A 15,261-nucleotide genomic window follows, 5' to 3' on the forward strand; every position below is an offset into this window, starting at 1 on the left:
CCAGCGACATGGTACATGACAGGGATGTGTGTGGCCATAGTGTTCCCATCACACCCTTTCAAACATTCTCCCTCTGCTCAATCTGTTGTTGTAGACAAAGGATTAAGAATTAAAACTGTATATGCATGTTCCAAATAAGAACAGCCCCAAAGAAGAAAAAGAAACTGTAAACCAGTCAAAACCAAAGCTGCTTTCAAACCTGTGTAGAAAGACTGGATGGTTGCAACCAAAATCTGCCCTGCAGCAATTTTTTTCTGGTAACAATATAAAGGAACAGGCCAAAGTGGTGCAAGGTGGGGGTGGCTCTGCTGTGTACATGGTGAGCAAGACTCCCTAGACACTGAGAGCTCCCAAAGTCCTGGCTCTAAGGGTGCTCCTGGGCTGGCCATCTGCTAACTTGGATTTTGTGCAGTTTGGAACTAATGTTGGTGCTAATGTTTGTAGTCTTGCTTTTACCCATCCTGCAACGATCCTTTATAAATTCCAAGTTTGCCAACTAAGTTTCTATTATTTGAAAATCTGTAACACGGTGTTGCATGGCACCTCCATCCAGAGCAAGTCATCTACAAATCCTGTTCAGAGATCAGGATGCATCTGTGCATAGCAAAAACATCCTTCCTACACCTCCCTCCAGCATGTTAAGCCTGAACCCACACTTTATTGCTTGCCCCCTCCTTATTCACAGTGACACAACTGGTATCCAAGGAGATGTTGCATGTATCTTTATCCTAGTTCTTCATGTGTCTGGGGACTTTTGCCGGGAGAGGAACTTTGGGCAATGAGGCAGAATAGTTCCCACCAAGTGTCCACCAAACTCTGTAAAGCTGGTCACCGGTTTGCTGCAGGGGCTTCCACGGTAGGTGCAGGAAAAAGACAAGTAAGAGCAGATCCTGTAACCGTGGGATAGGGGCCGTGAAACAGAAACTATAGAATCAGGTTGAGATAATTAGTTTGTAACCAAGGTAATAGGTAATGAAGCTGACTGACCATGGCAAGGTACGGTGCTGCTATGTTCCATGTACAGTCCCTACCAAACTGAACAATAGGTTTGGAGATATTAATCTTATGAAGTAACTTGTTATGGACAGGTGCATCCACAGCAAGGATACTGCGCATGCCTGCATGAAGGAGGTCATCCAGCGGACACAGGTGCAAGACCACTGATGACCACCAGAGACCCTTGAGGACCACCGACTCAAATCACTGAGCATGCGTTAACAGGGAGGAGAATATGGAAATGGATTCCAAGAAATGATTATCATAGGACTGCCCTTTCTGAGAAAAACGATGAATATGTATGTTTTGATCCTACATAACCTGTGTATTGGTGACTACCTGGCATGCACGTTGGGTGGAGCTATCCCCCGTGCATCCAGCGCTGCAATAAAGAATGCCTGCCTTTTAACACTACATTGGTGTTACGAGGTTTATTCCCGGATTTCGGTGACAATCCTCTGGTCTCTGCTGGGACCAAACTAGCTCTTCTGTTCTGTTTGCATGGCCTGAGCTGTTCAATAACATCACCCAGTCACTTCTCTTCAACAGTCCCCTGTAAGAGCAGCTGGCACGTGAGCCTAACAGAGGGAGCAGCGCTGACTTCAGGCCCAACCCAACAGAAACATATGCAACTACCAGGAACTCCTTCTTCCCCAGCGCTTTGCCTTTATTCCTCACAAGCAGAGGCTTCTCGCATGCCTCTCAGCTCTACGTTGTCCCACGACAGGGAGGCAGTTTGTACGATCTCCTCAGGAGAGTGCGGGGGAAGAGTGGCCGCAGTGACCACGTCCACAGGCCTTCTCTTCCGTCCCGGCGTTATTTCCAGCACCGGCCATACCGGCATAGCACTCCTCCACCCCACAGGCGCCCTCTCCCCATAGCCCTCCCTCACCGCGTCTTCCCCCCGCCTGAGGGGCCGGATGCAACGGCCACGCCCAACGACCCACACCGCTCACGTGATCCCCGACGGGCGCGTGGCGCATCGAGCCACGCCCCTTCCCCCCCTCCCGGTCCCACCCCCTACTCCCCCGCCGGCCTCAACCATAGAGGAGCCTCCGCGCCGGGGAGAGAAGAGCAGCGGAATCATAGAGTTGGAGATGGCGCGCTAAAGCCCTCACTTCCGGCGGCAGTCGCGCTTTACGGTGGCGCTCCATTCGGTCCTGTTCAAGATGGCGGTGGGACCGCGGCGGCGAGGAGTGCGGGGGTTATAGAGGCCGCTGCAGCGGGAGGGAGCCGGACCGCTCCGGCCGGGCGGAGGGGTGAGAGAGCGGGATGGGACGGGTCTGGGCTGGGAGGAGAAAGGAAGCGAGAAGAAGGCGGTTTGCGCTACCGCCTTCTCTTCCTCCCTCCGTCGGGGGAGGAGGGGAGGCTTTCGTGTGCCTCATGGGAGACTTTCTGCCTCCTTCCCTAGTGGCCCAAAAAAATAATAAATTTCGTGGGTTTCCCCTCCCCATCGGTTGTTAACTTCTTGCATTGAAGCTCTTTGCTTTGTGTCCTAAAAAGATTTGGGATCGAGGTTTCAGCTGTTTATTCTCTTTCCCCTTTAAGCGCTAGAAATCTGGGAAATGCAGGCTGCAACTGTAACTCCTATTTCGGTGAGGTTCCCACCTAAAGAAATAATACTATCTTGCAAAAAAAAAAAAAAATCAGTGTACTCTTATAAGTAGGAGGTATGTTATTGGTGATCACAAATCATAGGGTGCTCTTGCAAACAGCAGGCCAGCTGTGAGCGTAACCTGATAATACGGGCCGTGGGCAGAGATCTGTAGGCTTTTACTAGTCAGCACATTGAATGTGGTCAGTTCTTGGAGCTTGCGAAGAGCCCCTTCTGTGAGGCTGTGAAGCACTAAATGAGGTATTGTGCTCAAATTTCTTTTTAGGGTGTAAGGGGAGGCCCATCATTTGTGGTTTGAAAGTGGGATCTTCTGTGATTAGGGAAGAAGGATGTACATGGCGACTGCAGTGGGGCTGCAGAGAACTTTGGACTGAGCTTGTGAATACTTTCACTTTGGTCACAATCTATTTGAATGTAATATGGTGACTAGAAAGCTGCATCCCATTGACTTCCAAATTTCAGAGGGTGTTTTAGATTTTTGGGGTTGAATCTGTTGTGTGTTTTGTAGGGGTTTTTTGGTGGTTTGTGTGGGGTTTTTTTTTTTCCTTCCTCCAGTGGTGTAGAGGTGAAGCTGGGGGGAGATTAGAACTGTGAGAGAGGCAACATCCTTGGCTGTAGTTTTGATACTTATGCAGTTGTCTGTAAGTTGAAGAAATGTCTAAAGATATGGAATAATTCTTTACAGAATAACCTTTTATTTTCTGATCATCATAACACAGCTTGAAATAATACTGATGGAGGTAGAGAGCATAAGAGCAGTGGTCTATGGGGAGGAGGAGAAGAAGAAGACACGGATGTGTGTGCAGAACACTTGCTGATGAATACAGTGGGTGCTGGGGAGAGAAATCAAGGACAGCTTAAAAGTCTGAGGAGAGGAGGAAATTTGTGGGCAACATTTGAAATAGGAATGAAAAGGTAAAAATTTAAGAGCTCTTATGAGAGTAAATGAAAAGCTAGAATGACTGATAAGTTCTGTTTTTCTAAAAGGTATGTTTCTCCCTCTGCTGTGCCCCTCCAAAGTGCAAGCAAGAAGCTTCTTGGTTTGAGTCTTGGAGTGAATAACAATCTGGTTGATTAGTTAAAGTAGGTACTTAATTAAATAGTAGTACTTAAAGTAGGGTGATTTTTGATGTGAACGTCTGAGCTTGTAGTAGTGTTTGAGGACCTTCAATGTATTTGAGGTTTTTGAGGGAGCAACCTGCTGATATGAAGAGGAGAAATAAGCATACTCAAGCTACTGGTGCATAGGACCTGAAACCATGTCATCTTTTCCAGGTCTCTCCCTCATTTTAAAATTTTGATTTTGAGGCAGAAGTAAAAGTCAAAATGGGGCGGAGATCTACATCATCCACCAAGAGTGGGAAGTTTATGAATCCCACAGATCAGGCCCGTAAGTATCTATAAAAGATAAGCAGATGGGAATGAGTGGTTGGGGTCCTAGGAAAGCTGATATAAAGCTTTCTCTGACAATAAGATCCTCACTTTTGAATCAGAACTGAATTTCCCTACCTTGAAAAATACTATCTCAGTTTTGGCTGGTGGAAGAACTTCCTGAGAAGGCTGCTTGCTTGCATGCAGCTGCTTCTCTGCAGTGTTTACCTCTTAGTTTTTACTGTAGGTATCAGTGTTCAAAGGTATTTGTACTTAGCTGTTGGCTAAACTGCAAGCAACTTCTTGGGACATAATTACTCTGTTTGAGGCTAGAATTTGAGGCACACATCAAATTTTGCAAGTGGTCTGGTTAGATGAGGAAGTCGTCTAACTGTGTTTTTCCTTTTGGTAACATGCCTGGTGTTATCAATGCTAAGCAGATACAGAAAATCCAGACTTTCTTGGTGAATATGTTTTATTTCAGATGTGTATTCAAAGCCTGCGTATTTGTAAAGTGCATTGTCTGTTGTTGGCTCTATTTTAGCTTCTGGGCAGCAATCATTTCATGACTGCACACATCACTGACTTCTGCTGCCTGTTGTTCTTTTCTGTATAGAAACACCTCTGCTGCTGGAGACACAGACTGCTATATCTCCTTTTCTTCAGTATAACACACATGAAATAGAAATCTGTTTCATGCTGTATTTCTCTCTGACTGAGAAGATGAGTTTAAAAATTACAGTCTTTGTAAAATGAGTGAACTGTTAAGAAACAGCACTAATCTCGATGAAGGAAAGGTTCTTCATGGATTTGATTGTCTCTTTCAAGTTGTTATTTTCTCTTTCCCTCTCCTCTCTAGGGAAGGAAGCTCGGAAAAGGGAGCTAAAGAAGGTAAATAAAGAGATGAGGAATGTTTACATACAGCATTCTCTGTACTATGTATCATGTTTGTGATTGTAATGGACTGTAGCCAATGAATAGACTACAGATGTTTTGGTTGATATGCTAAGACTGACTTTGGAAAATACTGTCCAAACAAGTAGCTTAAGAAAACATAGACAGAAATCTTGTTTTGAGTAGCCATGTCTCATCATCTATCTTTTAATTTGTGATTACAGCTTTTCAAAACATTATTGTAAGTGCTTGGGAATTAAAGGAAAAAAACCAACAAACAACAAGTAAACCATCCAAGACTTACATACTTTTTAGCATGTTTTACTCTATACCTTTTGTCAGTTGCTTATCTTGTTGATTGTATGTGTCTTAATTGGAATGAATGAATTACAGAAGCATTTGTAAATAGCAAGATAGTGGAATTAAAATTTCCAGAAGTTTTAGTTGCCTTTGCTGCTGATTTGTGCCATGGTTAATATTTGCAGGGCATTTTGAGGCAAGTTTTTTTTCTGCAGACTGGAAATACTGAGAGGACAGTATTTGGTACAAATGTTCTATCTCTTTCTCCTGTGACACTTTTCTGATCTGCTTGATCTCTGATCATCTTAGAACAAAAAGCAGCGAATGATGGTACGAGCAGCTGTACTGAAGATGAAAGATCCAAAGCAGATTATCCGGGACATGGAAAAATTGGATGAGATGGGTGAGTGAGAGGTACCAGGTGTTGTACTTAGGCAGTGGTTTATTTAGATGCATAACAGAGTTTTAAGAGATGACTGGGAGACTAAAATACAGTAATTTTTTTCCTTTCCTGTTAGAAGGGGAGATTCTATGAATAATTGGAGATTGATTATGATTTTAAGTGATGTGATGCCTTCAAAGATGACTTTTTTCCAAGAAGATGGCTGATAAAAAGAATGAATAGCATATGTGATAGTAACTTAGAGTTGAAGAAGGGGATTGTCATAAGGCTGAAGACTTCCTGAAAATAGGGATTGGAATTTGTTTGCTTTGAAGTTGGTTCATTCATCACAGTTGTGCAGTAGAGTAACTTAAGTATTTTTTGGTTGTTTTTTGTTGTCTTGGATTAGAGTTTAACCCAGTACAGCAGCCACAACTTAATGAAAAAGTGCTAAAGGATAAACGCAAAAAACTCCGTGAGACTTTTGAGCGCATTTTGCGGCTCTACGAGAAGGAGAATCCTGACATCTATAAAGAACTGCGCAAGTTGGAAGTGGAGTATGAGCAGAAGAGATCACAACTCAGCCAGTATTTTGATGCTGTCAAGGTAATGCTTATTGTATTTCAGGCTTGTAACTGTGGTAGTGTATATTATTTGTCTGCTCATTAGGTGTGACGGTTAAAGGAAGGGAATTTTATGAAAGACCAGCGTATATGTTATGTGGCCCATACTAAGTACTTGTATTAATCTGCATAGTGTCTCCAGTTATGGCATTTCATTGAGGACAGCATAGAGGTTGTCAAGTCTATTTGTCTCTGATACATTGTTTTAATTCAACATGAAATTACAGGGTGTCCTAGTTTCGGCAGGGATAGAGTTAATTTTTTTCTTAGCAGTTGGTTAGCGCTGTGTTTTGGATTTAGGATGAGAAGAATGCTGATAACACGCTGATATTTTAGTTGTTGCCAAGCAGTCAAGGACTTTTCAGCTTCTTGTACCGGCCTGCCAGTGAGAAGGTGGGGGTTGCCCAAGAAGCTGGGAGGAGACACAGCTGGGACAGCTGACCCAGACTGGCCAAAGGGATATTCTATACCATATGACATCACGCTCAGTATATAACTAAGGGAGTTGGCTGGGGAGGGCTGTGGCTCAGAGACTAGCTGAGCATAGGCTCCAGGTGGTGAAAAATTGTGCTGTGCATCACTTGTTTTATTTATTACTAATATTATCCTTTTCTGTCCTATTAAATTGTCTTTATCTCAGTCCATGAGTTTTACCTTTTTCTTTTTGATTCTCTCCCCCACCACCACCACTGGTGGGGGGAGGGGGGCAAGCAACTGGCTGTGTGGTTGTTCTAGCTGCCTGCTGGGTTAAACCACGACACGGAGAAAGGGAAATTTGTTGCAAATCAACAAATATCAGAATTTGTTTTCTGCGTTAAAGAGAGAGCAAGCCTGTGAGTGTGCAGTTGATACTTCTGTGAATTTCTGCTAAATCTGTTGCTGGAAATAGTGAGAATCCTTTGGCAATCCTTTAAAGAGCTTTCTTTGACATTCTTTCTTACCATATCGGAGCATATAATGTTGCCCAAGTGCAAGTATCTGTAAGATTTTCTCCTTTTTTTGAATATGCAGCAGACTGTGATTTGTGCCTCCTGGATACTTAAAAAATACAGGCATACTTGTCTGCAGCCTCTTCGCTTTGGGGACTGAAGGTCTAAAGTGAGATGGAAACCTGACTCTTGACTGAAATACTAAAGCCTTTCATGAACGCACTGCGTATGCTTTGTTTTATGTTGAAAGCTTTTACTCTTGACTTTTTCCCAAATGTCTTTCACGGACTGCTGCAAGATAATGTGCCCTCAGGATAGACACCTTTGGCAAATGGTGGCAGGTCCCACATGTTCTGTACTCTGAAAGGTAGTGAGGTTGTGCAGTAGCTTCTGTAGGAGTAACCTGTCCTCTTTTCCCCCCCCACCCCCCTTCCCTACAGAACGCTCAGCATGTTGAAGTGGAAAGTATCCCCTTACCAGATATGCCGCATGCTCCCTCCAATATCCTCATACAGGACATTCCCCTTCCAGGGGCCCAACCACCTTCTATCCTCAAGAAGACATCAGCCTATGGGTAAGCAGAAAAAGAAAGTTGGAGGAGAAGTGAAAAAGGAACACTCTTATTACTGGAGAGGAGCTAGGGGTAGAAACAGAGGTAATACTGGCTGGCAGAAATCAGGAATTCTGTACAAGTGAATTGTACTTTCTTTTAACCAAAGCCCTTTTTAATGCTTGCCTACTATTATGGGATTTTGTTTAAACTGCTTTGAGTAATACAGTATGTCTTCTAGTATTAGTCTTTTTGCACATCAGTAAAACTTAAAGCCTTGCCACTTTGAACTTAAAGGTCCCTTAAATTGCCATACGTGTGTTCTTTTGTCTTGCTAGTGTACTCATTTTAAGCTAGTTTACTTGTTTATCAGGTTTCTCATTCTAGTACTAGTTCTTTCTATTTCTTTTTTGAATAGCCTTCTGTTTCGTGTCTTTGTATGAGGTTGCAAACTCCTTGGGACAAATACATACTTTATAATTGTTGATCTTTCTTTTTAGAATGTTGCTGTGTAAGTGATGATGGGTGAAGGCTAAAGAATTCCATTAAGTGCATGTTTGCTTTCATTTGTTTGTATTCCTGCGTTTCTCATTTCCTTTCTTAATTCCAGACCACCAGTTCGGTCCATTTCTGTACTTCCTCCTCCGGGGCTTGGTGTTCCGCGTTTACCTCCAGGCAGGAAGCCCCCTGGACCTCCTCCAGGGCCACCCCCACCTCAAGTCTTACAGATGTATGGTCGTAAAGTGGGTTTCACCTTGGAGATAGGTCCTCGAAGGCGAGAAGAGGAGATTTCTTACAGTTCTGAAGCAGGTAAAGACTTGCCTATTACTGTCTGGGGTTTTCCTTGGCCTCTCTGTTTTGCTATGGATAGTACTGTTGTGAACATAGTGTGCCCTAGACAAGGTGTTCTCTGGCAATATGGGTGTTAATACTACTTGAAGGACTCTTCTTAGGTGATTGCTTAGGACGCTGCTGAGGTGATTCTAGAATATTTCATAACACCTGCAATTTTGTTATCAGCTATATTTTAAATGCTGAAACTTCTAGTTACAGCTTTCAGATGCTTGTTTTTTCATTATGTTGCACAGATTGGATATTTTCCCATGTAGTCTTAACAAGGCTGAAACATTGTATGTATTAGCCCTTAAAAAGAAAAGAAAAAAACCCCACAAAAACCACACTAACTTTCTCTGAGAAGTCTTCCTTTAAAAAAAACACCACCAACAAAACCACCCCAACAACAAACCAAACAAACAAAACAAATGCCAAATTCCAAACCAACCCTGAGTATGGATTTGGTAGGAGAACCTAGGTGCTCCTTTTTAATACAGTTACTGTATCTTCCATAGAAACTTTTGTGAATGGGGACATCAGCTTTATTGCATACCAGCAAGGATCAAAGTATTTCAGTAGTGGATGATTGCTGAATAGAAATGAGCTAATGAGTCGCAGATAGAAGTTGCCTTCACTTGTTTGCTGTGTGAATTAACCAGCTGGTTAATAGGAAATCTTACAAGTAGACTCTCCAAAATATTCTTTAAGAATATGTGCTAAACAGTAAAAAGGCTGAAAATATGTCCAGGCTATTGCTAGGGGGATTTTTCTAGCTGTAGACGTATGCTGGTGTGAAACACAGAATATTTTGTATTTGGAGTTTATGCATTTCCTAATACTTTGCTTCCTGCAGGACAGCGAGGGCATGATGACGATATGTCCAGTACCAGTGAAGATGAAGGTTATCCTGAGGATATGGATCAAGACAAGCATGATGAGAGTAGTGATGATAGTGACAGCGACAGGTCAGATGCAGACAGTGAAGGCGAGGACTTCCTGCATCGTGATAATGACAAGGAGAGGGAAGGTGGCGAAGAAAAGAAATCAGGTATGATGGGAAGGTACAGATTGAAACTATCTGGAAGTGAAGCATCTTTTCATATGGACCTGTTTTCTTAACTGTTGAGTTAGCTTACTAAGGTTGCAAGCCATTTTTCACCTGAAGCGTTGAATTGGCAGGGTCCCTACAAAAACTAAGTCTTGGTGTAAAATACACTCACTCCTCGGTGACTTGAACAACTAAGATGACTAAATTTCATGCTACTAATGCTTTTGGATGGTTTTTTTTTCTTCATTGCTTGGGGGAGACCAATCAACAGAGACTACTAGGTTAGCAAAACTTCAAATAATCAGTGACACCCATGTTAACTCTTATGTAAGGAGCATCATTAGGTTAGAACGATATGTTATCCATACCAGGTAGAAGACTTAAATCTATCTGACTTTTATTATTTCCTTCCCACCTCCTGCCACCCTTGCCCATGCTTTTTTTTGCCCAGGTCATAGCGTACGGTTTGCAGACATGCCTGGGAAGTCACGAAAAAAGAAAAAGAACATGAAAGAACTGACTCCACTCCAGGCCATGATGTTACGAATGGCAGGTGAGTGAGATGGATGTATTAAGTGGAGATATGCCAGATCCACTAAGAGTATAAGCTGTGGTTAGGTATTTGTTGGGATTTTTAAAATTATTTTTAGTCTAGTAGTGTGTGTGTTTTGCATAGCAGAGTTGAAGTTAAAGTAACAACCTAAGGTTTGGTGGATTTTTTTTGATATATTGGGATTTTTTCTTCTAAATTTTATTGTGCTTAACTTACAAACAATTGCTCAAATGAAATATGAACTTCTTGGTGAAAAGGAAAGGATGAGATTGTCTATGGGGTCAGCCTGTAACCTGTAAGGATTAAGGTTCCCAAAAATATCTTTTTGCAGAAATAAGCTAACCAACAGAGTGAAGACTTTGTTTGTTTACTTGTTTTAGTTTTAGAAAGGCACCCCAGTATCTTTCAAAGGTGCGCAAATTTCTTGGACATGGGGATTATGTTTATTTTGAGGTCATGTCCCTGTTCCTCCTGCAAACTCCCACAAACCATGGATCAAATAGCTGCAGTTCAGGTTGGTGGTAGAAGTTTCAGCTCCCACAGGAACATATAGCTCTTGGTAATAGAGCTCCATCGAGAACTGTGATTTTTTTAAAATTTTTTTTATTATTTTAATTTTCTGTTTAACAATAAAATGTGGTCAGTTTTCTTTCCTTTGAAGTACAGTTTATCTTTATTTTGTGTGCTCAGGTTTCTGATGTTCACAAAGATACTGCCTGTGGACTGATTTTTATAAGTGTGTCTCCATTTCCAGGTCAGGAAATTCCAGAAGAAGGGAGAGAAGTGGAGGAATATTCAGAAGAAGAGGAGGAGGAAGAGGAGGACTCGGAGTCCGAAGAGACATCACAGCAACAGCAACAACAACTCAGTGAGGAAGCTCTTGCAGAAACTAGGTCATCTACTGCAACTTCCCAGACACAACAGCAGCAACCGCCTTCGCAGCCTGTTCCTCCAACTCAGATACAGGCACCTCCTATGCCTGGGCCACCTCCGCTTGGACCACCTCCAGCCCCTCCACTGAGGCCCCCAGGCCCACCCACCGGCCTTCCTCCTGGCCCTCCACCAGGTGAATACTCGATTTACTCTGTTTTGAAGGATGCAGGCTCTCGGTACTATGGACAGCATATCAGTTTGGGAGTGTTGAAGCTGCAGAATGTGTTGCGGATGAGGTCCAGGAGCCCAGTGTGGTAATTGCTGAGACCTGTGTGATCTCTGCTGTTGTCAGTCTGTTGTTGCTGTACTGTGCTTTTGAGGCATCGGGCTCCTGTAGCTGTGGTTGGCCTAATGGGCATTGGCTCGTTCATTATCACTAACACTGATGGGCGGCAGTGGAGCCAGTGTTGGAGTATGAAGAGCAAAGCCTCGTGCCATGTGCATTTCCAGCATTTGGTTTTTCTTCTTGTGGTGTTCCCCTCTCACCCTACCCTGAACAAGACATGCTAAAGAGGTTTGGGAGCTACTACCTAGTTATAGGCCTTGATGAGTTTTTTCGTGTGGTTTTTTTTTTTTTTTTAACAAGCTGCAGTGCAAAGGCTTCTGCTGTTCAACCACCTGAATGTATTTCAGTCTTGTTAGGGAAGAAAACTATCTTCAGATGAAATAAGTACTGAATTTGAATTTATGTCAACATTAGACTGCCTGGAGACTATTAGCAATGAGAGCCAATCAATAATACTTTTTTATATAGTGTATGGGGTTTTTTGAGGGCAAACATGAGGGTGTTTTTTTTATTTAGAGGAAGACAGTAGTTTATTTTCTGTAAGTTGGTGGGGTTACCATACAGCTGAACTGGATAACAGTAAGAAGTTGTTTCGTAATTTAAAAAAGTGTATGTCTGTCTCTTGAGTTCTTGTACTTATACTGCAAAGATCAGTAGTTGGACTATAGCAAGGAGCAATATATACTATGATTTTAATGTATTTTATTCTGTGTGGGTACATCAACAATGTGATTTATTTTTTTCCGGGGGGGGGGGGGGGGGGGGGGGGGGGGGGGGGGGCAGGGGCGTGGAGAGCAAAGTTCTTTCTGATGTCTTCCCCACATTTTTATTTCTGATATTCCCTAGAGGAGGAACCTCAAATCCCAAACCAGTTACTCTCAATAGAGCAAAACTGTTTACTACTTCTCAGGCCAAAAGGGCAATCAAATGCCAGAGTGAAAAATTCTTTCACTTTTAGCTGTTTAAATTCTAACAACCTCAGCAGCTCAGTAGCTGTTCTCTGCTATGGTTTCACTACATGGGGAAGAGCTCTTTTTACAAGTGACTGTTGTGAAGATGCTTTCCTCTAAGTCTAAAAACTGCTGCCTCTTTTTGAGATTTTTTTTTTTAAGATCTGTTAAATCTGGCAGCTGGCTAGCATTAGAACAGCTTTCAAGTTTCTCTTGAGGATTGTTAGTATTAGCTGATGGGATGGTTTATGATTAAGAAAACCCAAAACTAAGTTTCTCTTCATTTGCGTGCATGTTTTCAGGAGCTCCTCCGTTCCTGAGACCTCCTGGCTTACCAGGACTGCGTGGGCCTTTACCTCGACTTCTACCACCAGGCCCTCCACCTGGGCGACCACCGGGCCCTCCCCCAGGCCCCCCACCAGGTCTGCCCCCAGGTCCTCCTCCACGTGGACCACCTCCTCGCCTGCCCCCTCCTGCCCCACCAGGTAAAGCAAAGCACCAAGTCTCTGCTTTATTTTCCCAGTTTTTGCTGTGGTGACCAAGCCAGGAAGTATAAGCAGTTACCAGTTTGCCTTTGTTCCTGCCTGTGTGGCTGCATTGTACTGTATCTTTTTCTATGTAATAACAAGTAATTCCATACTGCTGTGCGTAGTTTGGTAGCAAGAAACCTGTCTGTAAAAAGGAAACTTCAGAGCATAAACTTTTGCTGGACTGTTTCTGAACAACCCCAGCGTTCCATAATGGTGCTCCACTTAATGAGTTGGAGATAGGGATATTTTTTTCCTGTATGGTTATACATTTCTGGTAACTCTGAAATTCCAGTGGGATGGAACATCAAGAAACTTTATTTTCAAATAATAAATGTAAAATTTGAAAGGGAGCAATACACAGGCTCCTATACCTTTTGAAGTCTGGGGATTAGCAGCATTTTCAACCCAGCATTTGGTGCAGGGTTGAAAACATGTTTTTGTGTGTGTGGGAGGGGTTTTTGTTTGGGTGTGTTTTGTGTTGTTTTTTTTTTTTTTTAAGCCAGTGCTACTGAATCTTGTTAGGATTTTTTGTTTTGTTTTTCCTTCTTGGCTTTCTGAGCCTGTGCATGTTTTTGACCAAAGATTTTTTTTTTTTTTTAAGACTCTGAGGTGTGGAGTCAGCTCATGTTTTCTTTTCTTCTTACAGGTATCCCTCCTCCTCGCCCAGGCATGTTACGGCCACCTCTGGTGCCTCCATTAGGACCTGCCCCACCTGGCCTCTTCCCACCAGCTCCCATTCCAAATCCTGGGGTACTGAGTGCCCCACCGAGCTTGATTCAGCGTCCCAAGGCGGATGACACCAGTGCGGCCACCATCGAGAAGAAAGCTACAGCCACTATCAGTGCCAAGCCGCAGATCACTAATCCCAAGGCAGAGATCACTCGCTTTGTGCCCACTGCCTTGCGAGTGCGCCGGGAGAATAAAGGGGCTTCTGCTGCCTCCCAGAGAAAACAGGATGATGAGCCTGCTCTCCCATTAACCAAAGCTGCCCCTAAAGCTGGATCATCTGCCCCTATCTCTGTACAGACAAAGGATGATGTGTATGAAGCCTTCATGAAGGAAATGGAAGGTCTCCTGTGACCTGTCATAGTCCTAGTCAGCTTTCCTGCCCCTCTGAACACAGATCAGACCACCGCGGAGGGAGGAAAAGGAAAGGTTCTCCTGCAAGTGATGAAAGGGCTCGCATAACAGGGAATAGTTCCCTACCCACAAGTTAACTTGCCAGTAGGCTCTGAATAAAGACTGCTGCAGATGAGGTGCAGCTGGGTACCTCCTTTCAGAGCTAGCATGTCCACTTGGTGGAAAGAAATTACAGTCAAGAAGGCGATGCTGCTTCCCTTGAGTCCTTCCCCTTCCTTGGAGGGAGATAATGGTACTCTGGGAAGCGGGGTGTGGGAGTGGGGGGTGACTATACTCTGCCTGAATCCTTGCACATCCTGAATGCTCTGGTGAGGGTAGTGGAATGGGTTTTTAAAGAGCCAGAAAAGTGTTAGCAGCATTTCATACGCATATGGTTGTCCAGTTTTTATTTTCTGTACTGTTCTCTTCTGTAAATATTTTATAATCCTGTTTTTTAGTTGCAGTGAGATTGGTCAATCATCTTTCTTCCAGGGTAGTCAGGGAGGTAATTTGTTGCATATACTGTACACTGGAATTTTGCACCCTGTCCCCTTTATGGTCATCTTGATGGCTTTTTGTCAGCAGGGGAAACTTCATTTTGTCTTGTGAAAGACAATAAATGTTCAGTGTATCAAAATACTGGTTTGCTTGTGATTTGTCTAAAACTAGCAGGTAGATGGAAAGGGGGAGAGATTCTTTGCTGGCCTTGGGACGTTCTGAACCTCAGAAAAGAAAAGCAATAGCTATATTATATATAATGCATATATTTTTTTTTTTACTAGAGTTCTACTATATTCTTGGGTTTAAGATCCTAAACATCTCTTTTGGCCTTTGTTGGTAGCTAGTAGAAACTTAAGTCCTGAATTACAAACCTATTTCTTCTATATACTCTTATTGAAAGGTTTACTTCATATCAAGCCTCAGATAGCCACTGGATGCATCTTGAGCAGACTACCTTAACTAAAAATTGGTGAGCAAGTTTAATTCTAAGAGCTTGACAGATAACTTTACTTGTAGAAAATATCTGATTTTAAATTTTTTGAAGTCAGTGATTTTTAAGGTGCAGATATTTTTTAAAAAAGGACTTTCACATTTCCAACTTAAAAAAGCATTCTTTTGGCAGAAGTATTCCTTTAGCTTCATTCACTTGCTGACAGAGCCAAATATTCCAACCCAATAACCCTTACCACATTGAAATAAGAATCAAATCTTTATTCTCATTTGAAACACTGCAAAATCTGGTGTCTTGTAGACAAATCAGTTTTAAGAACAGCGAGATCAGTTGTGTGGGCAGTGAGCTGCTTCATCAGAGAGATAATTGCATTTTTGAAATAATGTTTGTCAGGAA

The 15,261-nt window shown here is 42.9% G+C and overlaps 1 protein-coding gene across 5 annotated transcripts; it reads left to right on the plus strand.

Annotated features, from left to right (window-relative positions):
• Positions 1-2,075: 2,075 nt before the first annotated feature.
• WBP11 (WW domain binding protein 11) lies at positions 2,076-14,550 on the plus strand. 5 transcript variants are annotated; one of them, XM_054804045.1, is made up of 14 exons: positions 2,076-2,255; positions 3,331-3,526; positions 3,599-3,694; positions 3,887-4,001; positions 4,842-4,873; positions 5,486-5,579; positions 5,968-6,164; positions 7,551-7,684; positions 8,271-8,470; positions 9,348-9,542; positions 9,994-10,095; positions 10,850-11,161; positions 12,567-12,749; positions 13,441-14,550. In XM_054804045.1, the coding sequence occupies exons 4-14, from the start codon at positions 3,938-3,940 to the stop codon at positions 13,872-13,874; spliced, it is 1,947 nt and encodes a 648-aa protein (XP_054660020.1). In that variant the 5' UTR covers positions 2,076-2,255; positions 3,331-3,526; positions 3,599-3,694; positions 3,887-3,937; the 3' UTR covers positions 13,875-14,550. The 5 variants fall into 5 exon arrangements, with proteins under 5 accessions (XP_054660020.1, XP_054660011.1, XP_054660002.1 ...); XM_054804036.1 differs by lacking the exon at positions 3,599-3,694; XM_054804054.1 differs by lacking the exons at positions 2,076-2,255; positions 3,599-3,694 and adding an exon at positions 2,323-2,851.
• Positions 14,551-15,261: the final 711 nt, after the last annotated feature.

Source organism: Grus americana, chromosome 1 (assembly GCF_028858705.1).
Source record: "Grus americana isolate bGruAme1 chromosome 1, bGruAme1.mat, whole genome shotgun sequence".
NCBI classification, from domain to species: Eukaryota; Metazoa; Chordata; class Aves; order Gruiformes; family Gruidae; genus Grus; species Grus americana.